The sequence below is a fragment of the Lepisosteus platostomus genome, chromosome 13, assembly GCF_059453375.1.
Source record: "Lepisosteus platostomus isolate fLepPlt1 chromosome 13, fLepPlt1.hap1, whole genome shotgun sequence".
In the NCBI taxonomy this organism is placed as follows: domain Eukaryota; kingdom Metazoa; phylum Chordata; class Actinopteri; order Semionotiformes; family Lepisosteidae; genus Lepisosteus; species Lepisosteus platostomus.
The window spans coordinates 18,816,324-18,844,214 of record NC_142623.1 but is presented as its reverse complement, the minus strand read 5'-3'; the positions used below and the strand labels follow the sequence as shown (position 1 = coordinate 18,844,214).

The window sequence follows — 27,891 nt, the reverse complement described above, 5'->3', positions numbered from 1 at the left end:
GCTGATCATTTGCTGTAAAGACAGCTGAGCAAGGCCATATGTCTTTACAGGAAAGCTCTTAAGTCATTAACACTATAAGAAAGGTCAAAGGTAAGAAGGGTCCATTTATTTGCTAGTCGCCTGTCGTTCAGAACAGCACAGTGATTGTCAGAACTGCTGCCTCACAGCTCCATAACTTGTCACGTTTTTAATTTCTCTCAGTAAATTATCACAGAGGTTTGTCCCCCATGCTGTCTGCCTGATGGAATACAGCCAGTTTGAAGCGACTTTCAGCTCCAGGAGAAAGGACAACTTTCAGTGATTGTGTTACATCAAGGCCTAGAGCTCAGAAACTGTCTTTGACACATGTAATGGACTCAGTGCAGAGGTGGATGGACAGAAAAACTAATTACAGCTGTGCTGCTAAAGCAAAACCTATGAATAGATAGTGGTGTGTAATTCTGCATTTCAGAGCACTTTGCATTTATCATTTCTGTGTAGATCTTGCCTTAGATGCTGCTTCTTATTCCTACGTAAACTTTGCATTTCACTAAATTGCTATATTAATTTTCTAAAGCCCTCAGCTTCAAGGCAAAACGATTTCACATTGCATAGTTCTTCAGATAAGTTGACTTCTCCACCTTTCGTATATTTATTTCATTCTGAAAGGATCTCCAAGGAAAGCTGATCTTGGCAGAGAAATTTTGGTTCTTGTGAACTGAAACCAGCAATTAATGGCATGTACGAGCATGTTTGCCTTATACTACATAACTTACTTCCCCTTATTTAGAAACAGCCAATCTACCAAACAGCTACGTGCAGGTCTGCAAAATGCATGTTAAAGTGTTTTGTTTTCTTACACTTCTTAAAATTGCAAGGCTTGTGTCAGTAGTGATTCTCATTTGACTCATTCATTTCCTCATTCCAGGAGCCGTTAACAAAAGCGATAGCTGTAAACAGCAAGATCTGAGTAGACGAACTGAGTGCTAAATTGCAATTTGATGTTTTAATAGGAAGCATCATGAAAGCATATTAACCTTTTCAGGGAAGTTTTAAAATACATTAGCAGTGCTTTATATCACTGGACAATTTACAGTAGTCCATGTTCATTATGAATTTGGGGCCGGTAGAGATTGCTGTCAGTTCATCAAGTAGGAGTAATTAAGTATGTGCCTGAGACATTCTGCTGCTCATTAGTAATCCACGGCCATTAATTTAAGGTATCACAGATTATAAATTATATATATTATAAATAAATTCTATTTTTATTGTTGTGGGGAAAATCTTGGGTTTTAACACATACCGTGTACATTACCATGCTGTTCTATGACTGCTGATATACTTGAATAATTTGTTAATGGGAACTTCCTTGTCCTGCATGCAGGTCCAGGTTATTAATGATGTAAAAGCATGGTTCTCATGCAGGGAGGTTCCCTCAAGTTCACTGACATTGACTTTTGCTTGGAGCTATTCTAAAAATGCTGACTCTAGGTCTGGAACAAGTCATCACCTTACAGCATTGCCCTTACATTGGTGTGAATGTTTGGAGCTTTAATTCAGCTCATGCTGTTCTTGTAGGAAATGCTGGTATGTGGTTCAGTACATGAGCACCCGGTCCATACACCTATACAGGAAATATATAATATACAGATGCAGCCATTCAAAGTGCGCGGTACAGACACGTACCAGAGGTAATTGGCTATGGCGTCGCGCATCGTGACGCAAGTTGACGCGGGGTACCGCGGTACGTGATTGGTTGACCGACAGGTTGGTCTGTCGTAGAAAGATTTACAGTAAACGTCTTTACTGTGCCCGTTATAGTATTGAATATTCATATGGAATTTTACCACTGAAGGGAAATCTTAGTAGCTGAGCATAAGAAGAATAGGAGCATACTGCAACGCGTGTGAAGGCCATAAACGATATTAATTTTGGAACATAAACATACAGTATATGGCTGGTCTCGGTACTTTAAAGAAAACATACACGAAACATGGTTTCATTATGACCAGTATCGGTCTTGAGATATTTTTAACTTGATTTACAGTATTTGAGAGGTATGTCTTGACACTGATACTACGTAAATACTGCTCACGTATATGTTTCTAGGTTTATATTATGCATTTCATACGAAACGGTATGTTTTAGTTTTCGTTTTGTTTTAATGCAGTGCAGTGGATTGATTAGAGATATCAAGTACATACAAGTCATTTTTTAAATGTTGTAGTTCGTCTTGTAAAAATGTTACGAGTACATCATCTATCAACAATTACACAGGTTCTGTTTCCATATTGCGGATTTTGGTTAAATAATATTATTTTCTAATTTCACGTTGTGAATATATGATTTGGGCAAACAGAGCCGCAAAGAAGTACATTATGGGTTGTTGTTTGTTTTTTGCAGTTTTATCTAGAACAAGCGATGCTTAAACCTTTGTCTGATTCTTGTGAAACTATCCACACGACAGTTACCTAGGAGTTGACTTCAGTGATGTCACTGATGGGATGTTTCTAAAATTCCATCCACTGTAAAACATCTTCTCCACTTCTCCACCTGCATATGTATTCGCTAATGAAGCTGTGTGCTTTGAGCCTGGTTCTCTACATTTCTGTATGAACCAGCTTAGAGGGCTAAAGACAGCTTGTGTTTAAATTGAGTGTAAGGTAATTTATGCTTCTAAAGTCATGGTCAGCATTTATTATTGTACTGTGCTGTAAACTTCTTCTGTGCCTAATTACATTATTTTATAGCTTTATCAAATCTGTACATTGTCTGTCGATAATGTTTCTGTAGTGCTTTTTCAGCCCTCACCATGTGACTGTGCCGGTGGCGCTGTGGGTTAGGTTCCTGACTTCCATGTCACATGGTCTGTGATCGAATCCCATAGAACTATGACTTTATTTTTTAACAAACATTTCTTTGAAAAAATGAAACGTTTCCCTTGGTCAGAGATTAAATAAAACTTCACTCGCACCAAACAAATTTATATTTCTAAATATCACAACATGATCGAATTTAAGTCTTTTTTAATAACAATGAATAGTCACCTATGCGTTACAAAATAAACATTTATATTGATTTGAATCGCGTTTTGATTTAAATCGTAAACGCGTGTTTAAATATATGTGTTTAAAGGCGATATACTGTATAAAAGCGCTGATTCTTATGGAATGTGTTCCGCCGGGGATTCAAAAAAATGTTTTTTTTTAATCGCGTATCTAAGGAAAATTGCAGTATAACTTTGTTCAAGCACATCATTATACAGTATCTCATTTTGTATTTCTATAAAAAAAAATCGTTTGCCCAGCCACTATTGTTGTTATTGTTTTTATCCTGTAAAGCGCTTTGAGGAGCACAGCTTTCTCACCACTTAGATTACTTTTTGACACCATCCTTACACAAAGCAGAAACTGATTGTATTTTCTGATGACATACAAGTGCAAAGATTACAGATTTTAATCGTCTCTTTTCTGAACCAGGGAAAATCTGATCATGTTTCTCTATAACAATAATAAAAAACTTTATTTTACATATCACCTTTAAAAGTGGCATCTCAAAACAATACAGTAGATGTAAACCACAGATTACAAAGTAAATACCCAGACAAACGCAAACGCGTTTTTGATAAAATGCTTTCATTCATTCAACAGAGAGAGAGCGTAAAACCTGGGTGTAACAGCAGTGTAATCCTTTTTCTGATCACTCGCTCTCTGGATAAACGTCTCGCCTGTCCAGTTCTTTGTTTTCCTAATTTGCCGATTATGCCTGCTGCGATCCACTCCTACCCTCACACCTAAAGAAGACTATTTTAAATTTCTTTGCGCATCCTTAAGGTGATATCACATAAAGGTGATATGTAAAATAATGTTTTTTTTTATTGTTGTTATAGAGAAACATGATCAGATTTTCCCCGGTTCAGAAAAAAATATCTAAAGTATTGTAACGCTTACGGCCGACAAGCAGTGTGTGTAAGAGCCGGCGTACCAGAGCGGGTGACGTCACCGCCCTTCCCTGTGATAGCAGGACCACAGCTACTGGGCTGTGGAGAGATCTCTCTTTAGCTCACGGGGCTAGGTCGCTGCAGAGAGACGCGGAAGTCCCGGGTTCGAGCTTCCAGTCGGGATGGGGCCGAACAGATGCGGCAAGGGCGCCCGCCTGAGCCCCCGTTGCGTTACATTGGTGTTAAAAGTGGGATGGGATAGCCCTTCGCCGGGGACGGCGATTTAAGCGGGGGAGAGTGTAACGCTTACGGCCGACAAGCAGTGTGTGTAAGAGCCGGCGTACCAGAGCGGGTGACGTCACCGCCCTTCCCTGTGATAGCAGGACCACAGCTACTGGGCTGTGGAGAGATCTCTCTTTAGCTCACGGGGCTAGGTCGCTGCAGAGAGACGCGGAAGTCCCGGGTTCGAGCTTCCAGTCGGGATGGGGCCGAACAGATGCGGCAAGGGCGCCCGCCTGAGCCCCCGTTGCGTTACAGTATACTAGTTAAGGAAAATAAATCTAAACGGGGAGAAAGCTATGCTGAAAGTTTATTAAGATACTTAGAAGACAAAGATATCAATTTATTTTAGTCAAAATTTTATATATCACCTTTAAAAGTGGAATCTCAAAGCAAAGTAAATACCCAACACTGATTGTACCCATCTGTCATGCTAATAAAACACCTTGAATTGAATTGAATTGAGGGAGAGAGGGGGGGAGGGCGAGCGAGATAACCAGGACGCAAGGCAAATAAGATACACTCCACAGGCATTCACAACAGCAACATATGAAACGTTTGCACATATAGTTAAGTTATTACTTGGTTTTCAAAGTGCAATGAAATACAATATTGTTGTTGTTGCTGTTCTTGTTGTTTTTTATCCTGTAAAGCGTTTTGAGAAGCCACCTTTAAAGGCGATATATACTGTAAAAGCACTGATTCTTATGGAATGTGTTCCGCCGGGGATTCACAATTTTTTTTATTTTTTTTTTAATTGCGTATCTAAGGAAATCTCAGTATAACTTTGTTCATGAACAAACAGTGGCATGTTACATTATTATTAGTTTTTTGTTAACAAGGCTCGCCAGCTAATGTGAATCGAAACCTGTCTTTCTAGCTTTTAAAGTCATTTCTCTATAAAAATTTACTCTATTACACACACACAATAGAAGCAGGAAGCAGAAGCAGGGACCGTTGTCAGAAGGGAAGAAGGTGACTATTCATTGTTATCAAAAATGACTTAGACTCGATCATGTTGTGATATTTTGAAATATAAAAGTCAATTGATTGTCCATAATATTGCTATTCTATTTTTTCGAATAAATGTTTGTTAAAAGAAAAGTCCAGCACCAGCTGGATTTGAACACACAACCCGTGAGTTGGTAATCCCAGGTACTGTATGTAGAATTGATACTAAAAGAATTTCCTGAGATAAGAAACCTCTTTATAACAAAATATTTATTACTGCTGATATGAGTGCTGATATGAGAAACCCTTTACTTGCAATTTTCTTAGACCATGTTTATTGAATAAGCAAACACCAGTATAACTATTAACATTAATTACACTGGGATCACAGACTGAATTTGAACTTGGAAGAGAATCCAGTTCAGAGCAGTTTTCAGAGCTTGGCAATTTATGAACAAACATTAACACAGCCATAATTCCGTAATCAGGGTCATGGGGGAGCTGGAGCCTATCCCAGCAAACAAAGGGTACAAGGCTGGATACACCCAGGATGGGATGCCAGTCCATCACTGGGCAGACACGCACAGGGCAGACACGCACAGAACTCATGTGACCCTTGAAAGATCATGCAAACTCCACACAGATAGCACCCAACATCCAGAATTCAACTCAGGGCTCTGAGGCAGCAATGCTTACCTCTGTGCAACCTTGCCAGGCACAATTATGGTTATATCACATAAATATAAATAAAAAACTGTCACATGTGCTCATTATAACTGTTCCAGGATGTAAAGCATTAGACCAGTTTCATGGTGAGGCGTGACTGAAAGCTATGTTCAAATTCCAGTGTGAGTCACCCAGATTGCATAAAACTGAGCACTAAAGCTGGTAAATAAAGACCAAAAAAACCTAATGACTTTTAGCGCAGATCTGTTTTCTTTTTCTAAGATCTTTTGCCAAGTTTTACTCAATAGAAAACCACAGTCGATGATTAAAAACAACAGCATGTCTCACTCTGTTTCGAATGCACAAGCTCATAAGCAGGAAGTGAAATTTATTTTCACAGTTGGCATTCTATGTAGACTCTCCTCTCATTGAGGTTATAAATTGTGAAACCAGTTTCAGTGTGTTTTTTTATGTTAAGGAAGTTAGATTATAAACAACCCCTTTTTGCAGAGATAGTATCATCTGTTATCAGTTGAAGTAGGCCTGATACAAATGACACTGTAACAGGATAAAATAGTTTCTTACTCATAACCCCCACTCAAATAGCCCCCTGTCAGCTTTCTGAATCTTATTTTTCTCCAATAACCTTTTTAGTTTATACCACTCATGCTAGCTCTACCGTTATACAGCTGGGCTGATTGGGGCAAGCTCAGCAAAGAACCTTGCACAAGCTTATTACAGGAGTGTTCATACTGGGAACTTTAACCCATGACCTTCTAATAATGTGTCCAGATTTTTTAATGTTCCATTCCCATCAGTGGTAACCAGTTTCTTCCCACAGTCCAAACACATACTGGTACTGTAGGTTAATTGCCTTCTGGGAAAATTGTCCCTACTGTGAGAAGGTGTGTGTTTGTGTCTGTGTCCCCCTGTGATGGACTGGGAGTATGACCCTGTACTGGATAAACAGGTTAGAAAATGGATGGATGGATAATCATGTGCTCTAAGTCGTGCTCTGATTTTGAACCATTTCCGATCTGATGGACACAGCATCAGTTCCACAGGGTTTCAGAATTTGTATGGTTTATTATCTTAATGATAACATTCATGCCTTTCTATTTCATAAAACCACCACTTTAACACATTTTACTAGAAAATCTAGCATTATCTAGAGTTTAGTTAGATTTGCTAGATCTAGCTAGCATTAGCTAGATTTTAGGAACGCACTGTACTGTCCTCTCAACCAGTGTTCTCCTAACTTCTGAGGTAATTGTTGGAACATGCTGCATTGGAATGCAAAATTCATTTAATATCAATCCCATTCAGCTCTAGACAACCTACACCAGTAGTGTCCAAAGTATATCAATAACTCAGCACAGTGCAGGGTTCTACATCCTGTTCCTGTTTTGTAAGTTTTGTATCTATTTTTAAAGAATAAGAACATAAGAACATAAGAAGCATAAAATATTTTCTTATCAGCAGAGTCAGTGAGATAAGGCACTGGCAGTCTTTAATTTTTTAAAATTGTGAATATGCATATTGAATTGCAATTGTGAATGTGCATATAAAAAATGTTGCATGGAGTTGCTCTGGTGAGCTCTGTCACAAGTAAAGCACAGTATGTGTTTCTGCATCAACTATCAGGCTGTGGTCTGTCTGTGGTCTCCAGTTACTGCAAGTCAGGATATTGTGTATAAAGTACATTAAAATATATTGAGAGACCAAGCTTTATTTCTTTAATAAAAGTGAAAAGGTATCCTGTCTAATAAAAGTTAAAAAAGGTCTCATTTTAATTTGTATATCATTGCATTATACCCATTGCAAGGAGCCTGAAATCTGCATGACATTACCCACCCCCCCCCCCCCCCCCCCAACCTAAAAATTATTAAATTCAAAAAACAATTTCGGTTGTACTTTTCTGAGATGCCTATTGATAAAACAATGGGAGCTAAAATTTATCCAGCTTCCCCTTGTTTGCGTTTAGACTTACTGTTCCTATTCTGTTTTCTGTTATTGATTGAGATAGCTACATTATCAAGATAAATACTGGGATGAGGAGAAGCAATGACTGAGAACTTGCTGGAACACAAGATTGGTCAAGAACAATACATTTTGGAAGTGCATTTAATGCAGTAAAAAATATCAAATTAATCCACATGCTCTAGTGCAGTAGTTTCTTTGTTACTCTTCCTTGAAAGCCGTTTCTAACAGCTTCAACCCAATCAAATATAGTCTAAAAAAATTGTGACAGTAAGGACTTCCAAATTGGTTCCCTACTTAATACAAAAAAACATTTTGAGCTTGGCCCATTTGAAAGCATTGATTTGATGCAAAGGAGTCAGAGAAGGATGAAAAGACAACAATTCCTGTGAGATTTTAATTTTTCAGGTATTTTAATGTCATTATATGCAATGTCTTCAACAAGAAATAGGTGCCTGCAGTGGCCAAGTGGAGGAGGTTGATGGGACATTAGTTTATGTAAAACTATGTATTGTTGTCTTACACAGAGGAATTGGCTTACTTGTCTCTGGTAGCATGGTTGCAGAGGCTTGCAGTAGAGAGGGCATTAGAAAAGCACTTTGATTTCATTTTAATATATGTATTTAGGTGTTCGCTGGCATATGAGTGATTGGAATATGAGTCATATAGCACGGTTTACACAGCGTAGTATGGGTGACTGTTGAGCAAACACCAAATCATGACAAAACAAACAGGACCCATACACCTACTGCCCCTCCACATTCATTTAACACTAGCCCAGTCTGCTGACTCTCAGGAGTCACGCACCCAGTGTGATAGAGTCACAGCTCTCGCAATGCTTTTCTGTTCATTTCAAATGGCTTTACTCAACTAAGACACATTTCAAAATAATATTTCCCTCTACTGCTGTTACCATTACTTTTGCTACTATTACTTCTACTACAGTTGCTACAACCACTATTACCGCTACAACTGCTACTAATTCTGCGGCTACAACTACTGCTAAGCCACAAAGGTCCAACATTCAAACATATTGGTTTTTTATATGTCCTGATTTTATTAAAAAACAAAACTAATAAAGGTTGAACGCCTACATGAATACACTAAGACTGCATACATTAACGTGTGGTGAAAATGCATGTTTTTGTGTAAGAGAAAGTGTATTTAGAACTGTGAACTGGATACAACTTTACACAAAGTGCATTGTGTGTCCTGCTGCAGTGTTGAAACTGGTGGATACAATTCCTGGACCAAGAACTAACAACTGCCTCCCATTTGTGGATATTTTAGTATTCTTTGTTTTATCCTATGAAAGCCCCTAAGATTATCTCAAAGTTTTACAGTTTATTCTAAAAGAATTATAAAGTTTACAGTATACAGTATTCTAAAAGTATTATCAGATCCTTCATTTTTGCCTTTTTATTAATAAAATAATGGATTGCATCTATTTTTTAGCCACAGCATGGTTATTTGCAACATGTGTTAAATGTTGAATCCCTTGCAATTCTATATCACTTCTCATCCCAAAACATTCCAAATCATTGTAGTTTTATTTATCCGAAACTACAATCTGTTCTTATGAGCAGTGCCATGGGATCTTTTATGATCATGAGTTTCCTTAGATGGCTCTCATCACAGTCCTCAATATGAGCATCTTTGTTTCTGAGGCCTGAGAAGTTCAGGCTGGAAGGTGGTAACACTCATAACTTCAAATAAATTCTGCACCCTGTCATTTTGAAAGAACGGAATCGAACCCTACTATGTTTATTTAGGTTTCTGGTAAGTTTCAGGGTGGACACTTAACAAAAGAGTCTGTATGTGCATGATGTCAGCAGTATGACTGAAAAACAAAAGTAATTTATCACACTTAGTCTGCTGATAGTGAACAATCTGAATACCAGAGGCCTTGGCCACTGCCTTATATATCTATTCTGCTCATTCAACTCAAGCACTGTAAAATCTTTATGGGTTTCAGTGCATAGAGGGTTCATACTGTAGGCGGCAGACGTTAATTATTATTTTCCTGTTGCATCGTTTCATATTTGCTGAAATGAGGACTCTGAGTCATTTTCTAGTTCTTGCAATTTGGGACACCTGTGACCCTGTTTCAGTAAAAGTGATGTCTGGGCTCAGTATTTTTTTTTTGCTCCATTGCCATTTCAGATGAAGAACACAGAGGAAGGCCTCAAGGCAGTGGATGAGCTTGTCAAGACTTATGAGCATTCATGCTCCTGGTGGTTTGGGCCATTCTACTCCCTCATCAGAATCTTCCATCCAGACTATATCAAACCTGTCCTGTTTGCTTCAGGTATACCCCCGACACTGACACTGAAGAATGATTAAATGCACAACTGTGGGTTAATTAAGCTCCAAGATCTCTTTATTAGTTTCTTCTGGTCTAATTTCTGAATTTCTCCAGCAATCACAGAGGAATCACTGCAAACATAAAGTAATTGAAAATGGCACTGCAGGGTGATATTTCCTGCCTCTTAATTAATTTGTGTTAAACAACCCTTCCGCACCTATTTGTAGACTAATTTCTTTATGGAATTCATTACAGACAGAAGTAGTCATACTGTATAAGGTCTATGTTAGTTAGTGTGGAAGATTATGTGATGGTATTTTAATCAAAAAAGAAATAGTGTACAACTTCAGCTTGTAACTTTTTTTTTAATGACCTGTCACAATCAATCAAAGAAGCAAACCAAAATGCATAAATACACAGTCATCTTCTGAATATTATTGTTTTGTAGAAAAATACATACTTATCAAATTTTGATATAAGATTTAGAAATATTTACAGTACATGTACAGATTTTTGCTTAAAACATATTTAAAGGGTGAAACTTTGAAAGAGAGTCAGAAGGTTGTACAATGATATGTTTTGGATCAAGCAATATCACCTACAGCTTGTGTAGGTGCATGCAATTTGATCTCTGTGATTTGGTGACTTTCTTTCTACTTAGGTGTCGTTTTCCTATCTTTGCAAATTAATCAATCCAACATACACTTTTCATTGCACAGCTGATCAAACTACATAAATACACACTTTAATTTTAAAGGTGGTGAAAGATCCTCAGCTAACGCAGCTAGAAAATGAATTATTCTTTGTGAGCAAGCTGAGTAGCTACTTTAGATAAACAAGGTAAGATATGTCCACAAAGCTCCATTTCATTTGGCATTAGGAATGCAACAAATCTGGGTTCTTTTAACTTTACACTAGAACACATTTAATAAAAAAACAGAATTATTCTTTTTAAATTTTATCTCAACTGCAAACGTAGAATTCCCCGTTGTTAACCTGCCCAGCACATTGCTGTGGCTAGTAGAGCCCTAAGTTTCCCTCTCAGCAAATGTGACTCGTTCCTTCCTTTCTTTTTGTTCATTCTTGCACTAAGATGGTTATTGTCCTGTTAATTTTTACATTTCCCTGTTCAAGAAGAGGAAACGTTTCATCATACTGCAAAAATGTATGTGTGCCAAATGGTTTTGACGTCTCATGAATTCTTTCATCTGCGGTCTGTTTGCAGCTTCCATCTCTTATAAGGACGAACTCTTCTATGGTTTTCTCCGACCGTGGCTAGGTAAGGCCTCAAAATCCCTTTGTACCTTCTGTTATACTGAGAACAGGGAAAGTCTTACACTGACAGGCTGAAGTAACTGAATATTGTTTAGATTGTGAGAAGAATCCAGTGGACTTCAATAAACAGTGAAACACAAAAGGTCATAAGTGGAAACTATGTGGAAGTGCATTTAGAATTGAGACTAGGAGGCACTTGTTTACCCAAAGAGTAGTGGGAGAATGAAACAACCTGCCCATCCATGTTGTTGAAACCAATACTGTTGGTTCATTCAAGAAACAGCTGAATGAGACTCTTAGACAATAGCCACTATCTATCAAATGGGCTACATGGTGTCACGCCCTGTACACCTAGAGGGCACTCTAGTTCTGTCCTGTTCCTAGCTCCCTGTGATTATTCATGTCTTTCCGGTGTGTCTTGTTGTGTAGCCTATTTACCTCCTGTGCCTGCTTTGCTCCTCGCTCAACATTGAGGGTACGGATGTCGTGAGACCCGCCTATTACCAGGTACTCCACGTCTGTGGCCTGCGGGCATAGGTTTCTATACCGACTGACCCTGTCTGACCCCCTGAGCCTGTGCTAACCTCCGTGTTGCCCCTTTTACTGCTATGCATAGGGTCTCTACTGCTCACGTAGTCATTCCACGGCATCCTTTCCGACATTCGTGACACATGGGTCAAATGGTCGCCTGTCATTTGTACTTCAAAACTCAAAACGTATGTTCTTAAAGCATTCAACATAATTAGAACTTAATTAGTGTCATTCAAATTTCCTAGGATGCTTCAAGATTCATAATTTGCTTACAAGAAAAAAATATATTTTGCAAACCCTTCTTAAATGTGTTGGAAGCATGTTGATGAGTCATTATCTTGAAGGAGTGGCAGGCTGCCTGATGGAACATTTTAATGGGAATGTAACACTGCAGTTTTTGTCCCAATCAATCTGTTTTACACAGCTGACCAAGCCTCAGACTTGACAAAAAAGTCTCATGTTTCTTAATTCTTAGGAAATGCATTGCTTTTCTCTTTAGTTCTGAAATCTGGATGTGGGTAAGATAAATTAAAACCAGAAATGAAAGTAAGAAAATGTTTTTCCTGTTGTGATAATTCCCAAAGAATGCAGCTACAATTATGGTTCATATGTTCATATGTGCAACAGGTCAGTACAAGAACAACTGTTTTCTACTAAATACATACATGGGTATGTATCTGAATTTTAATCTGATCCATATTGTTACCAAAAGGAGAGCATAAAATGCTAAAATAAGGAGGAATCAAATCAATGTAAGAATCAGGTCCTAATACCTGTTTTCTCTGCAAAGCAAAATGTAAAAATGTTTGACTTTCAAAGTCAGGAATTCCTAAGCGTTAAATGTCCTTTATTCTCCAGTACAGATTGATGATAGAGTAATGACCTGGCCCAGACTTGTCCAAACAGGACAAGGAAATATGATAATTTTTAAAATTTATATTTTAGTTATTTTTGTGAACAATTAAAACCAGCACTGAGAACAAATACCTCCCATTTCCACAGCAATGCACTCCTAAAATGGAGAGAAAAAAAACATACAGTAATCAAAAAGTCCACGATTAAAAACAATGATACTGTAAGTATAGAAAACATAAGGAATATATGTATTATAAATAAAATCATGATTTAACTAACTGCTGACTATTATGATTTAATTGTCTGGTCATTGGTACCATGGGGTATGGAAAGTTCCAGAAGTAAAATGTCCAAAAACAGAATGCCAGTGAGAGCACCGGAGGTCAGCCAATGGTGTGCTAATGGCAGACATAGTAACTGTTAATCACATCTATTTATTTCAGAATTAAGATGTTTCAAAGATGAATCATCATTCAGTAAAGCTCACTTTAGTGAACTGGGGACATCTCCCTCTAGTATTTCAGATAAAAAGTAACAGATGTTTGTCGAAATCACACAGTGAAAGAAGAATTCCTTTAAGCCTTAGGTAAAACAACTTACAATTCGGGGAATCAGAAAGACACATTAAAATTTTTATGTGGGGTTAAATGCATCATATTAAAAAATGTATTTTCTTTGTTAAGGTTTGTAGCAGATCATTTGATGGCAAATATTAATAATTTTTTCTATGCACAGCAATTATACATTGAGCTCATATTTACAGGCCTATGTGTTTCAGAGCCAAATTTTATACAGACATAAAAAAATCCAGAAAAATCCAAAAATCTTAATAGTTACAAGGCAAAAAAGGGAACTGCATCCTATTAAATAAAAGCCAGTAAGCTACATGTATTATCTGAGTAGACATTTATATATATAACCATTTTATATGTAGCTGAATGCTTGTGATAGTTTAATGCTAGTTTTTAATAAATATATGCATGCTGAAATAATCAGATAAAGGCATGTAACTAGCTATATAATATTCTATCAATTTTAATGCGCCACAGAAATGAGTGCAGCTGCTGTTGGATGCTGTTTGAATTTTATCATGTGGTGAATCACAGTATATTTAATTTTCATTGTTAATTGATGGGGACATACTGATCTTCTTTAGACTCTCAAGAAAACTGTTTGTCATTTTTATGATAGACTTGGGCTTTATATTATATTATATTATATTATATTATATTATATTATATTATATTATATTATATATATACAAAATATTGCAAAGTTATGCCGGACACTTGTCAAATGCTATTATTGTTTCACTTCATCTTCAGTGTGTTTTCAAATTGATTTCTGTGGATCTTGACCAGTCCAACTAGTTGGATTTCCTCAGTTCTGGCAATGATCCTACTGGAGTCTCGACTGCAATCCAAGGAATCTTTCTTTACAAGTATATATCACTTACATTTAACTACATAAAATACCACATTGTACCCATGGTACCCCTGTACCTCAATATCACCACTACCCTCTAAGAATCACCAGTATGGAGTCAGAATAAATATTAGAACAAATTCTAGGTGTCACCTGAGAAATTCGAGTGACACCCAGGTGTGACTGAACACACTTACTTTAAGAAACACATCCTTTTATGTGCCTAGATTTCAGTTCGCTTTTCTTCGAGGAATATTTACTTCAATATACATTTCAGAACTCTCTATAGCAGACTACAGACGCTATATACTTTAGTAAGTGTAATACTCATGACACCTTTTCTTTATAATTAGGACATGCGATGTAGATCTATTGTGTTGTATTTGAAATTCAAAGTTAGCTAAATATTATAATACATTTTGAAGCTATGAATGCTTAAAATCATTACATCAGAGTATTATTTCAGTAGCAAGCTGCTGCATTCAGAACTTTCCCTTTCAATTCGATGCTCAGCTTAGTATGGTACTAAGTAGCTTAGTCTATAGCAAGTCCAGTACTTTAGTATCCTCCAGAGGGCAGCAGCTGTTACTTTGCTGCCAGTGAGAACATTTTTAATAGCAAGCTGGGCACTAATTTCCGCAGCCAAGCTCCACTCAGGGGAAACTACACAACATATTTGAGAAATAACAAGAAAAAGCTGTTCTGCTTTGAGCAAAATGTACACAGTAAAGTGTGACAAGAAAAATAATCATTATTCAATATACTGTAGGTAAGGTCCCTGGGCAGTTAATTTTTAAATTGGCTCCACATGGGCCAGAAAGTATTCTGGTTTTCATTTCACCTGAGCTCTCAATTAGTATATTAAACTACAGTAAGTATTCACACCAGGTCATTGATTTTCTCCTTTTCACAGGCAATAAGCTGAACTTAGTCCCTTGAAGACCAGTTTTGAAAGACATTTTGCTTTATGTGACACATGTCACTTTCCCTTTCATGGCAGGCCAAGATAAGTCCTGAAAACTCTGAAAATCACCTTTTAAGAATGCTGTTCAAACAGATTTGTTCATGTTTGTCTTTCAAGGTGAAGGCCTGCTGCTCAGCAATGGAGAGAAATGGGCTCGTCACCGGAGGCTTCTTACACCAGCCTTCCACTTTGACATCCTCAAAATCTACGTGGAGATTTTCAACAATTCCACCGACATCATGCATGTGAGCCTCCTGTCAGAGACAGTCTTCTTCTTGATCTCAAACTTGATCCCATTGTCATTTCAAGCTCATTCTCGATCTCACTTTCTATTTTGATCTTGTTCTCATTATCAGACTTGATCTCCATCTTGATAAGATAAGATCACTTTATCGGCCATATACAATTTCTTGTATTTCTTGTATTAGGAATTTGTTTTTTCGCATACCCCAGCTTGCTCTCCATGGAATACACAGATAGAGAGGGAAGCTTGAGGTCAGAGCACAGGGTCAGCCATTTATACAGCACCCCTGGAGCCATTGGGGTTAAGTACCTTGCTCAGGGGCCCAATAGAGTGGGATTCCTCTGCTGGTCGTGGGATTCAAGCCAGCAACCTTCCAACCACAGGCGCAGATCCTTAGCCACAGAGCCACCGCACCGCCAAAATCCTGCCCTGACTCAGATTTTGTTGTAGTACTTGTGAAAGTGAAGTGAAAATTGGCATGAGCTGCACACAGGGATGGGTGCTGTCTTGTAATAAGATCAGTAGAGAGAATGTAAATGAGAGCTTTCCCATCTTGGTGTTCATGCGCGCTTTGCCTGCCAGGAGCAGTTCCAGCTCCCCCACGGCCCAGAATCGGAAGAAGCAGTTAGATGGATGGATGATGTCAAAGGGGCAAAATAAACTGTTGAAACAGTGTAAAAGAATTAGTCGTATAATACATTATAATAAATAACAGTTCCTATAAAATTGTATCTTCTTTGCCTTTGCCAATGGGAAATGCTCAGGACTGTATGCCCCAGTGTCAGCGGTGCTCTTCATCTTTTTTAACCATCACTTAACTGACAATATGCACCATACATTCTTGGCATAATACAATTATGTATGCATAATTATGCCATTATTCACCCAATAAAATTATTTACAAGGTATTGCCACCCTGCCACTGTCCTCTCAAGAGTCAGCACTGATTTTATTAAAGAATAGGGGACAAATTTTCAATCAACATTAGCTCTTACAGGAATGCAAATGATAAGACAGGAGCTGTAAATGGCTTTCTCATGCTTAGTGCCACTAATATAGAAAAGCAATTTTATCACAGCATGGACAAGCCACTGCTACATGCCAGAGAATGCTAAATCCCATAGGAATTTAATCCAAAATATAGCTTAGCATATGAAAATACAGCAAATCTGAGGGAAAGCAGTCTTAAAAGGAGTTGAAAGGAATGGTTTTCTGGGCCACCCAATAATAAGAGCCTTGTGAAAAAGGATACAGGAACTTGTTTTGCTTATGTTTCATGATTAAATTTTGTTTTCTTGAGTGAAATGCAGGATTTGTTAGATGCTTTGTCGCCCTCTATCCAGGCGAAGTGGCGACGCTTGCTTTCTGAAGGGACAACAAGCTTTGACATGTTTGAGCATGTGAGCCTGATGACATTGGACAGCCTGCTGAAGTGCACCTTCAGTTATGACAGCAACTGCCAAGAGTGAGCCCATAAGAACACGAGAACAGTTGTAAATGACTGAGGACCATTTAGCCCATCTAGCCCGTTTGGTCTGTAGTAGGTAATTCATGCAAGGATCTCATACAGCCACTTCTTGAAGGATGTCTGCTTTGATAACATGGCTGGGTAGCTGGCTCTATACTCTCCCATTGAATAATTTTTCTCTATATTCTTATTTTTGCCAGGGAAAACCTCACTAATAGTATATCACTGCTGGCACAACAAAAACCATCTATTATCCAAGGATGGAAATTGCCCTACTGGATACTTCTTTTGCTGCTTGAGTAGAGTATTTATTACACTTCTTACTCATATGTTCAAAACTCTGGAGGAAATGAACAGAGTGTGAGGTTAGGGGAAATCTGGATTGAGGTGATCCCATAGAGTTCTAGACTATAACAGTCTTAACAAACCAGAAAAAAAGCATTTGCATGGATCAGCCGATGCTGAATTGATTTCAGTCCAGATCGAGAAGAAGAATTGGGCAGGTTGTAGCTAGGGTTGGGATTTCAGAGCAAGGCATGTGTTAGACTGACTCCCTTTCTGTGAATCTCTGGACCAGGAAACCCAGTGAGTACATAGCAGCAATCTACGAGCTGAGCACTCTAGTTGTGAACCGGGAGTACCATCTACTGCACCACTTCGACTTTGTGTACTGGCGCACAGAGGAGGGCAGACGCTTCAAGAGGGCCTGTGACCTCGTGCACAGATTCACTGCAGACATAGTCCAGCGCCGCAGAGCCAAACTACACCAGCTGGGGGAGGAGAGCTACAGGCCTAGGAAGGGAAAAGTGACTGACTTCATCGACGTCCTTCTGCTTTCAAGGGTAAAATGTGAACAATGGAAAAACTGCAAATAAGAGGACATTCAGTAAATTTGTGTCTAATTGTGTCTATTGACTTATCAAACTGTTTTGTAAAAGATAACTATTAATGATAAATACAGCTCCAGCAATCTATGCTTAATTTAAAGCAGGTGATCTCCCATAGGTTTTGCAGGTTTCCTATGGATAAGGATGTGATACATGTTCTAGTTTTGCATGTGCAATTTTATGTCTTTCACAGTAGTGTACCCCAATACTTTTATTTTTTTTTATTCACCTGGGATTTGGGTGTTTCATTTAAATTACATTTCTAACTAAATTATCAAAGGATGGACAAGCTCTTCTGACTTTCTCTACCCATTAGAAACATGGTTCCACAAGTTCCTCAGAGCTTGAAAGGAAGACCAGCCCCAAGTGGAGTAATGAAATAAATCTCAGGAGCCACCATTTTGCCATGAGAGCCCTGGCCTACCTATCCAAACCCAACCCTAAACTGGGCTCTGTGCATTTCTGCATCTTCAAGTGATTTCATTTTGTTCAATAGAAGCCTGTACTTAGATATTTTTTTGGCTCCATTTCCAGGATGAAGATGGTAAAGGGCTCACTGATGAAGAAGTCAAGGCCGAGGCTGATACGTTCATGTTTGAAGGTAAGATTGTCCTCCAGAACAGATGTAACCTGGGTTTTGACTTGATTTGGTAGCTGTTTTTTTAATATAATATATTATGCCATTGTCTTTTACATTTGTTAACATAAATGGAGTGCGGAGTCAAAAATCCCTCTCTCTCACTCGCAGGTCATGACACTACAGCCAGTGGGATTTCTTGGGTGCTGTACAACCTCTCTCTATATCCTGAATACCAGGAGAAGTGTCGGGCAGAAGTGAACTCTGTTCTGCAGGGCCGAGACACAGAGGAGATTGAGTGGTCAGTGTCCATTTTGATCTCTATGCATGTGTTTTTTTAATTCATCTTTGATTATTTTTATAATCATTGTTTTGATTGGAATGATAATAACAATGATGATGAAGATTCTGAAATATTTTGATATTTTTTTTATATGGCCTATAAAGCGTACTGTATATGGTCCTGGAAAAAGTAGCACTTTACATGACCTCATATGTGTTCATACAGCTGTTTTAAGTAACATGCCTGTAATTTAACCTTTGGTCAAGACGAATCCTATAGGCTGCTACCTTCTCTTTTAGCTGGTACAGGAGCGCCATCTTCTGACAGCTGTATGTGCCTGCAAGTATTCGGAAAGTCGTTTCTCCAGCCGCTGTGCCAGACAACACAATGAACACAGTTCCTCACCACGAGCTAGCTGTAATATTGCTGTTCACTGATTGCAATAATTTTGCAGCTTTTGCAGTTTCACATCAGTTTAATATACTGCAATTTGTAAACAAACAAGCTCATCTCCTACAAGTCATTTATTGCAAATAACATGAAAGAACATTAATTTTGCTAAAGTTTCTGTAGACATACTGTACCGTATTTATTTTCTTTATATTCAGAGGGTGTGTATTGTCTTAATCATTTATTGATTCATGATATTGATTAATTGACAATTCTGAACTAATATTTATAAAACAAAGCAGAAATAAAATACAATAGCTCTTTTGGTGTAACCGGGGGAAGTAACTAATTTCTTATAATAATTATTTACACTTATATTGGGCTTTTCTGGACACTACACTCAAAGCACTTTACAGGTAATGGGGACTCTCCTCTACCACCTCCAACATGCAGCCCCACCTGGATGATGCGACGGCAGCCATAGTGCGCCAGAACGCTCACCACACATCAGCTATCAGTGGGGAGGAGAGCAGAGTGATGAAGCCAATTCATAGATGGGGATTATTAGGAGGCCATGATTGGTAAAGGCCAGTGAGGAATTTGTCCAGAACAGGTGTTACACCCCTACTCTTTTCAAGAAACACCTTTGGATTTCCAATGACCACAGAGAGTCAGGACCTCAGTTTTACACCTCATCCAAAGGATGGCACTTTTTACAGATAGTGTCCCCATCTCTATACTGGGGAGTTTGGATCAACAAACATCCCCTGCTGGCCCCACTAACGCCTCTTCCAGCAAACTTAGTTTTTCCCAGGAGGTCTCCCATCCAGGCACTAATCAGGCTCACACCTGCTTAGCTACAGTGGGCTGCCAGCTGTCAGTCGCAGGGTGATATGTCTGTATCTGTATGGCTGAGTAACTGTATTTTTACTGTTCTCAAATTATTCTTTCTGTTTTATTGAATGGTATGTTAGCTTAAGGTTAAATAAAGTAGTTCTCTACAGCCATTTTTTTTATGTTGGTTTATTAAAATACAGCGCCAGATCTAATTATCTTTACTGTATACAATACATCATCTCAAGGTGCTTTGCAGTAAAAAACTTTAGAACCATGAATGCTCGCAGGAATACAGTAAATTAAAGAGCTAATTTTATTAAGTTAGTTGTAAGAAATTGAAAGACTTTGGGAAAATGTGGAAGTGGAAAGTTGCAGGATCCAATAAAAGCCTAAGAGATCATTCCTGAATAGAAATTGAAGACTCCCAAGATTCAGAGCCTAGTCTTGGGAACTAGAAGAATTGAGTTCTTTAACTTTTCAGTACCGGTGGTAGCACTATACGTAGATCAAATAACAATCAAATAATCAGATCTCAATGAATTTTACTTAAATAACTCACTAATTGCTGAGTACTGCATTACTCACCTTTCAATGCAGGGTGGGGTTGCTTTATTTTTCTTACGCTCAGTTTACTTAATATAATCCTGATCTTTATTGCTTTTAAAAATACAGTTGGCAGTATGCACATTTATGGTGCATAAGGATGCAAGCAATGGAGATATTTGTGGCATCATTTACTGAGAACTATCAGACAGGCAGACCAAGGCTGAAAGGAGACACAAGTAGGACAGTTTGAAGTAGCAGCAGAGGAGTTCTAGAAAGTAATTAATGTGAACATATCAATCCAAGGTTTCTTCAGATCTCAGGAATGCCCTTGACAGCATGGCAGGATATCTAAATGCAGACAGCAGCAACTCTTTGTGTAAATAAGTTCCTCTTGAGCTCTGCCTCCTCTTAATTTCACCCTTGTGGCCTTTGATCCCTGATTCACTGTGGAGCCCCTGATTCTGGTGTGTCCTCTGTGCAGGAATGACCTGACGAATCTCCCCTTCATCACCATGTGCATCAAGGAGAGCCTGCGGTTGTACCCACCAGTTACCGCCATAACCCGCCGCTTTTCTGAAGACATAAAGATGCCAGGAGGACGAGTGGTGCCAAAGGGTGAGGGCTGAGGGCATATCTGTGGGTTGATCACTGTATTTCTTCCTATTCCCTTCTCAAATGTGACCCTTAAACACTTTATCTAAGACATATGCAATATAATACTAATAATTAGGAAGATTCCCATTTTCTCACATTTAAATTAGCAATGAAGAGCTGTTAGATATGAATACAGTGACTCTAGTGCTAGCTGGAGGATAGACACATGGCTCTGATTGACTTAACATCTGTCTAAAAGCTCCCACATGACTGTCCTGCCAAGTCTCGGCAGTGCTCAGCCAGTGTTCTGCTTGGAGACTGCAGACTTCCAGGTATCCACCAATCGCTGATTAATAGATGAACAACCAACACGCTTTGTGGCGATATCTGATCACAGAGGATCTATTTCATTCCAGCCATTTAAAAAAAGTCATGAGGGATTTCTAGCAAGACATACAGTACCTTGTTGTAATGTTGTACATTGGATAGAATACAATGATTATTATGTTTGGCTTTTTATATTGGAGTCGTGTGATAAATCTTCTAGTACCATACATTTTGCATGTGTGTTACATGATGAATTGGTATAGAATAGTTAATCCTCTTTTATTTAAGTTCTTGTTGAAAGGATATGAAAAAGCTTGGTGACAGATTCTCCTAAGTGCCAGTGGTCTCTCACACTGGTCCTCAGAGCATTGCTGCCTTTGCGTTGCTGGGGCCCTGGGTTCAATTCCAAACCTGGGGTGCGATCTGTGTAGAGACTTCATGTTTTCCCTGTATTTCTGTGGGTTTCCTCGGGGTGCACTGGTTTCCTGTCATGGACAAAGACATACAGGTAGTTTAATAGGCTTCTGGGAATTGGGATTGTCCCTGGTGGGAGTGTGTGCGTGTCTATTTTTGTGTTTGTGTGTGCCCATCTTGGGTGTATCCTGAATATTCAATTGGCTTGTGGGGTCTGTTTTAATGTTGTGTTTTATTTTCATGTGTAGGAAATATTTGCCTTGCCAGCATCTATGGTACTCATCATAACCCCAAGGTGTGGCCAAACCCAGATGTGAGTACCTCTATCACGTTCTTTATCACTTTTATCACATTATCAGTAATGCACCAATCAGCCAGGTCTCATATAACCTCTCCAAATACAAAATAATATTTTGTCATTTTGAGTGAAAAATTTTGATTGTTCATTGTTTACCTGTATTTAACTATCTGTATTTAATGTTTCAGTGTTCACAGTTCTTGTGTACCATTTGGTACAATTTGTGTGACAATTATTATTTTTAGCATTATATTTTACATGAATTTACCCCAAAGTTTGGCATAATTCATGACCATTCTCAGTTTACCAATTTAGTTACTATTTCACCAAAATTAGAATGCTAGATAATAGGAGCTTGGTTGGTTTTCCACCATTCTAGTTCATGAAAACACATACAGTAGCTTTGAGATTTCATGCAGCTGTGGTGCCTGATCTGAGAATAATCTGGGAATGATCTGGGAATGATCTGGAATTATGGGTTTCCCCACACAGATGAATCATTTCATCATCAAGAATCAGCCCACAAGATGTCATTGTATCTTGTGAGCCTCTGAAGAGCATCAAGCTTCCTTAGCCATTGATGGTTTGAAAATAGAAAATACTGTAGAAAGCTTTTACTTACTGGCCCTCTCATTTTTTAAAAGGTTTACAATCCCTACCGGTTTGACCCAGAGCATTCAGAAGGCAGATCATCCTATGCATTTGTCCCTTTCTCAGCAGGACCAAGGTATGGTATCCTGCCCCCTACAGCTTCATCCCATCCTCCTGGGTGTTAACATATACTGTACAAGCATTGATGATTATTGTTAAAGTCAAGGGACACCAAGCCCTGATTTTCTGAAACAGTTACTCTCAGGAGAGGTTAGACTAGGGAGAGGTGCAAAAGAAAGTTGAAGTGACTTCCATACTGAAGTGCAGAAAGATAGAGTAAAACAAATACATAGGTGTAAAACAAAATTTCAGTTGTGTGAAAAAACCTTGGCAGACAGACATTTGAATGTTTTTTCTCTTTTGGTTAGATAACATTCCATGTTATCTAGCATGGCATTCATCTTCACAGCTCACATTTATGGGTTGTCTTGTCATGGTGAAGACCCCCACATCCAGTCTCAGTGTTCTATACAGACTATAGGATTATACGAGGACAGCATGTTATAAATTGTGTGTAGAGAAGGCAATTAACATTGGATTAAGATGTCACATGGTGATGGTTTCCAAGTGTCACATGGCAATGGTTTTCTGATTTCCAGATAACAGGGCACATTAAGTGTAGAAGTTTTTACTGAAGGGTTTGGCCCAAAACAGTTTCCATAGATTGCTTCCTAACCCAATCTCCACTAGCACAGTGATAATCCTATTTACTGTATTGTCAAACCATCACTAATTACCCAAAATGTGCAGTCTATGCCCTTACTATACCATTTTATCAATTATACAATTATTAATGAACGAGCACTCAATGAGACTAGTCTTGTGGTCTCTAATGACTGATCTAGGGTGATTACAGTGTCTTCATACACCAGTTTGCAACACAGATGTCTCCATGTCTCCTTCACTTCATGGTCATGCTGAATTATGAAGCAAAACAAGAAAAAGAAGCCTGTCTCACTGTAAGCCTCTCCCTCTCCTTGTGTAATTTTGTTGTGCAGGAACTGCATCGGTCAGAACTTTGCCATGGCAGAGATGAGGGTGGTGGTTGCCCTGACCCTGCGCCGTTTCCAGGTCACACCCAAGACAGTGGAGGTCCGCCGCAAACCAGATCTGATCCTCAGGGCTGAGGGGGGACTCTGGCTGCAGCTGGAACCTCTAACAAGCCAGTGACCCCCAGAACTGATGCCATGAATGTGTCAGAGCATTTCATCTCTGTTTACAGTACCTGTGATCTTGTTTACTTATTGCGATGGCAGCTCCTACAGTATGTCTGAAGGAAGGAAGCAGGAACTAATTTTCACCTCACCACCATACAGTTGAGACTTGTCAGAGAAGTGGGCATTACCATCCAGCTTCTCACATCCAGCACTAATCTTTTCCACCTGAGCTGCTTGCTGCCAATTTGATTTGATCACTGAACACTTCCTGCAAATGGGTTTTAAAGTGATGCATTTTTGCAGAGTGTTTGAATCTATTATTTCCTCCTCCCCAGCTGCCGCTTGCTTCTTAGCTTCATTTGAGTGGCTGTGGGTGGGGAGGTGAGCATGGATATAATCCTCCAAGAACACCTCCATATTAATAATATTACATTATTACACTCACAAAGAGCAAAACCCAAAACCAAAGCCTGTAAAGTCATGATGCTATGTGGCAAAGTCCGTCCACTCTGCACAATCTTGAATCGTAGTTCCTGGTCAGCCTGCCAGATGCCACACTTACTAAACAGTAAAAGTCTCTAAAAAGATAATTTTGTGTTTTTTTTTAATTCAGCTGACGATAGGCTGAAGCAGGTGATTTCTGAATCAATGGCTTGATGCAACAAAATTTAAGAAATGTTGTTATAAGATCTTTAGCTTCCTTATAATAATGAGAATGGCTGTTTATTTGGCTGACACCATTATCCAAAGAGACCACTGTAAATTAATCACAGTCTGTGCTCAGTTTGATGCAGTTAATTATATTCTAAGGGTTAATGAGATGCAGCACATTAAAATGACTTTTCTGTATTCACAGGTACTGTTCAATCAATTAAGCAAACAAAACATTTGATGGTCACATGCATAGAACAACAGGAAAAACATGGATAGTACAGATTTTACTGGGATTGAGGGCACATTTGTAATCACTGAATTACATTCATGCTATTCTCGGATCTCTTGTATTACCCAGAACAAATGGGTTAACTTCACTGATCCCTGAAACCACCTGATAATGTCCTGTGGTTTATGTCTCCATTTGTTAAATGTTTCCTATGAGTCTGGCATGCCCTAACAATACAGTACTCTTTACAGTCTTTACAGATTCCACTACAGATTTGTAGGGCTTATAAACACCAAGCCATATGGTGCCTTCCAAGCCTTATAACCAGCAAAATAATAATTTTTATATATTTGCTAATATACTTTGTAATATACTACAATGTTATATTTTACAATACTGCAATCCTTTAATTGTATTTTTGTTTCTGGTTGCACAATTAAATTTATGATTTTTAGGTTATGGATCCACTAAGAGCCAGATTTTTGTTAATAAAGTTTTTATACACTGTTGCCATTATTTCTATTTTTATTGTTTCTGTTTTCTTCCTGTTGGAAAGACTGTGGTATTGCAGTGTTTTCACTGTCCAAAAGAGGGCACTACCACTGTTTACAATCTCTTGGAGTCCTATTCTTATTGCTGTGTGTTATTCTTGAGATTAGAACTATTCACTAAAATGAGACTGTATTCTAAAAGTACTTCTGTACTTTATTGTGCACAGTTTTCACAAGGTTCTCCTTAACCAATAGAGAAAGAATAAACTCAACAACAAAGCTGGTCATTTTGAATTATGTCAACATGAATGATTCATGCATGTGAAAGCACACTCTTGCCAGTCATATTTTTTTGCTGCCCGCCTGGAGCTCATTAATGGCTTAATTGGATAAATATAAGAGCTTCATCCAGATCTTCAGGTGTTGCTGTACCTGAGATCTAGAAATCCTAAAGACATTCTGGCCCTGGACTGGAGGACTGGAGACCTATACTTCAAATATTGATCAAAATACAAAATAAAACCACTGTCTTAATGCTGAATGGAATTTTTAAAGAAAATGTACCTCAACAGTTTCTTGAGAGAATCATCCCTGATCTCCCTCTTTAACAAAAAACTATAACATACCAATCTGTACCAACGAGACCTGTAACCTGTACACTTCACTTTTTACTTTTCAAAAACATTATTGCACAAGCTAAACAAATTGCAGAAGAACATTGTGATCTCGTCCCCTTAGTAAATGTGACAAATGTGACAAGAAATATGCCAAAGGACCATTGGGAGGCGTGCTTGTTAGTAGAAAAGGATTTTCCTTCTATAAGTCTAACAAACATTACAATGAAAGTTCAGGAGATACTTGACAGCAGCCAAGTTCACTTTCACCTAACTCGTGAAATCCATCAATGGACATCCATCCATTTTCTAACCTCTTCATCCAATTCAGGGTCGCAGAGGAGTTGGACCCTATCCCAGCAAGCAACAGTCACAAGGTGAGGTACATCCTGGACAGGATGCCAGATAATCAAAGGGCAGATACCGATTCAAACACACTTACACCAGGGTCAGTTTTCCCAGATGCCAATTAACCTACCAGTATGTCTTTGGACTGTGTGAGGAAACCCATGGAATGAAACACAGCTGACACTAATAAAACTAAGAACAGTACGAGAAAGGTGGGAGCGCCCTCTAGAGGAGGGATGACAACCGTGACAGTATGGATAGAAATCCTGTAGATAGATAGATACTTTATTGATCCCGTGAGGGAAATTGCAGTGCAACAGCAGCTTAACACACACAACACAGCCACAGTGTAACGAATTATATAATAATAGTACAATACATACAATACAATACAAGAGTATCTCACAGTCCGGACACACAAGAACAAACTAGAACAGAACAGTACAGAGAAAATCGTATCACACATATGAATATAAATATAGATGTAACTATAGATATAAATATAAATGTATTGCACAGGTCCCTGGCATATATTGCACAAAAGTGGTTGAAAACCACGAGAACAGATGTAGCAGTCGATGTGTATATGCGTTTAGTCCAGAAACAGGTCACTGTCGTACCAAGACGCAAGGTGGATGCCTTGTACAGTCTTATGGCAGACAGCAAGAATGACCTAGTGAAGCGCTCCCTGTCGCACCGTGGATGAATCAGTCTATTGCTGAACGTGCTCTTCATTCCTGCAAGCCTGTCATAGAGGGGATGGGAGAAGTTGTCCATGATGGCCTCTAGTTTGGAGCTCTCAGCCACTACCTCCAAGGGGTCCAGGACAGACCCAATGACAGAGCTTGCTCTCCTGATGAGCTTGTTCAGCCTTTTGGAATCTACTGCTCTAATCCCAGAGCCCCAGCACACCACTGCGTAGAAAATGGCACTCGCTACCACCGAGTGAAGCATCTTACTACACACATTGAAGGACCTGAGCCTCCTCAAGAAGTAAAGTCGGCTCTGTCCCTTCTTATAGATGGCCTCGATGTTCTTAGACCATTCCAGTCTATCGTCGATGTGCACTCCCAGGTACTTGTACGAGTCCACCATCTCCACGCCACTCCCATGGATGTAGACAGGAGTAGGTTTGACCTTTTTCCTCCTGAAATCTACCACCAGTTCCTTTGTCTTTGTAACATTCAGTTCCAAGTGGTTCACCCCACAGCACTCCACAAAGCTGCTGACCAGTCCTCTGTACTCCTCCTCCTGCTCACCCTTGATACATCCCACAATTGCAGAGTCATCTGAGAACTTCTGCAGGTGGCATGACTTTGAGTTGTACTTAAAGTCCGAAGTATAGAGGGTGAAGAGGAATGGAGAAAGAACTGTCCCTTGAGGTGCCCCTGTGTTACTCACTACCTGTTCAGACAAACAGTTCTGAAGTCTCACAGACTGTGGTCTGCCTGTCAGGTAGTCAGTGATCCACGAGGTCGTGGAGGCATCGACTTGCATCTCCTCCAGCTTCCTCCTTAGAAGTAAGGGCTGGGTGGTATTGAAGGCACTGGAGAAGTCAAAAAACATGATCCTTACAGTGTTGCCAGCCCTGTCCAGGTGTGAGTAGGCCCTAGGCAGCATGTAGAAGATCGCATCCTCCACACCAACACTGGGCTGGTAGGCAAACTGTAGGGTGTCCAGTGATGAGCTGACCAGGGGTCTCAGGTGGGATAAGACCAGCCTCTCCAGTGTC

The 27,891-nt window shown here is 39.0% G+C and overlaps 1 protein-coding gene across 1 annotated transcript in view; it reads left to right on the top strand.

Moving 5' to 3' along the window:
- cyp4f3 (cytochrome P450, family 4, subfamily F, polypeptide 3) overlaps positions 1 to 25,215 on the top strand; it is a 36,818-nt gene extending 11,603 nt beyond the window's left edge. The window contains exons 4-14 of the mRNA XM_088603716.1: positions 9,959 to 10,103; positions 11,326 to 11,379; positions 15,268 to 15,395; positions 16,738 to 16,859; positions 17,440 to 17,704; positions 18,284 to 18,350; positions 18,498 to 18,627; positions 20,864 to 20,997; positions 21,966 to 22,030; positions 22,660 to 22,742; positions 23,665 to 25,215. Of these exons, the coding sequence (XP_088459842.1) occupies positions 9,959 to 10,103; positions 11,326 to 11,379; positions 15,268 to 15,395; positions 16,738 to 16,859; positions 17,440 to 17,704; positions 18,284 to 18,350; positions 18,498 to 18,627; positions 20,864 to 20,997; positions 21,966 to 22,030; positions 22,660 to 22,742; positions 23,665 to 23,836 (1,365 nt within the window). The 3' untranslated portion in view covers positions 23,837 to 25,215. The remainder of the gene's footprint in view (positions 1 to 9,958; positions 10,104 to 11,325; positions 11,380 to 15,267; positions 15,396 to 16,737; positions 16,860 to 17,439; positions 17,705 to 18,283; positions 18,351 to 18,497; positions 18,628 to 20,863; positions 20,998 to 21,965; positions 22,031 to 22,659; positions 22,743 to 23,664) is intronic.
- The last annotated feature ends 2,676 nt before the right edge of the window (positions 25,216 to 27,891 follow it).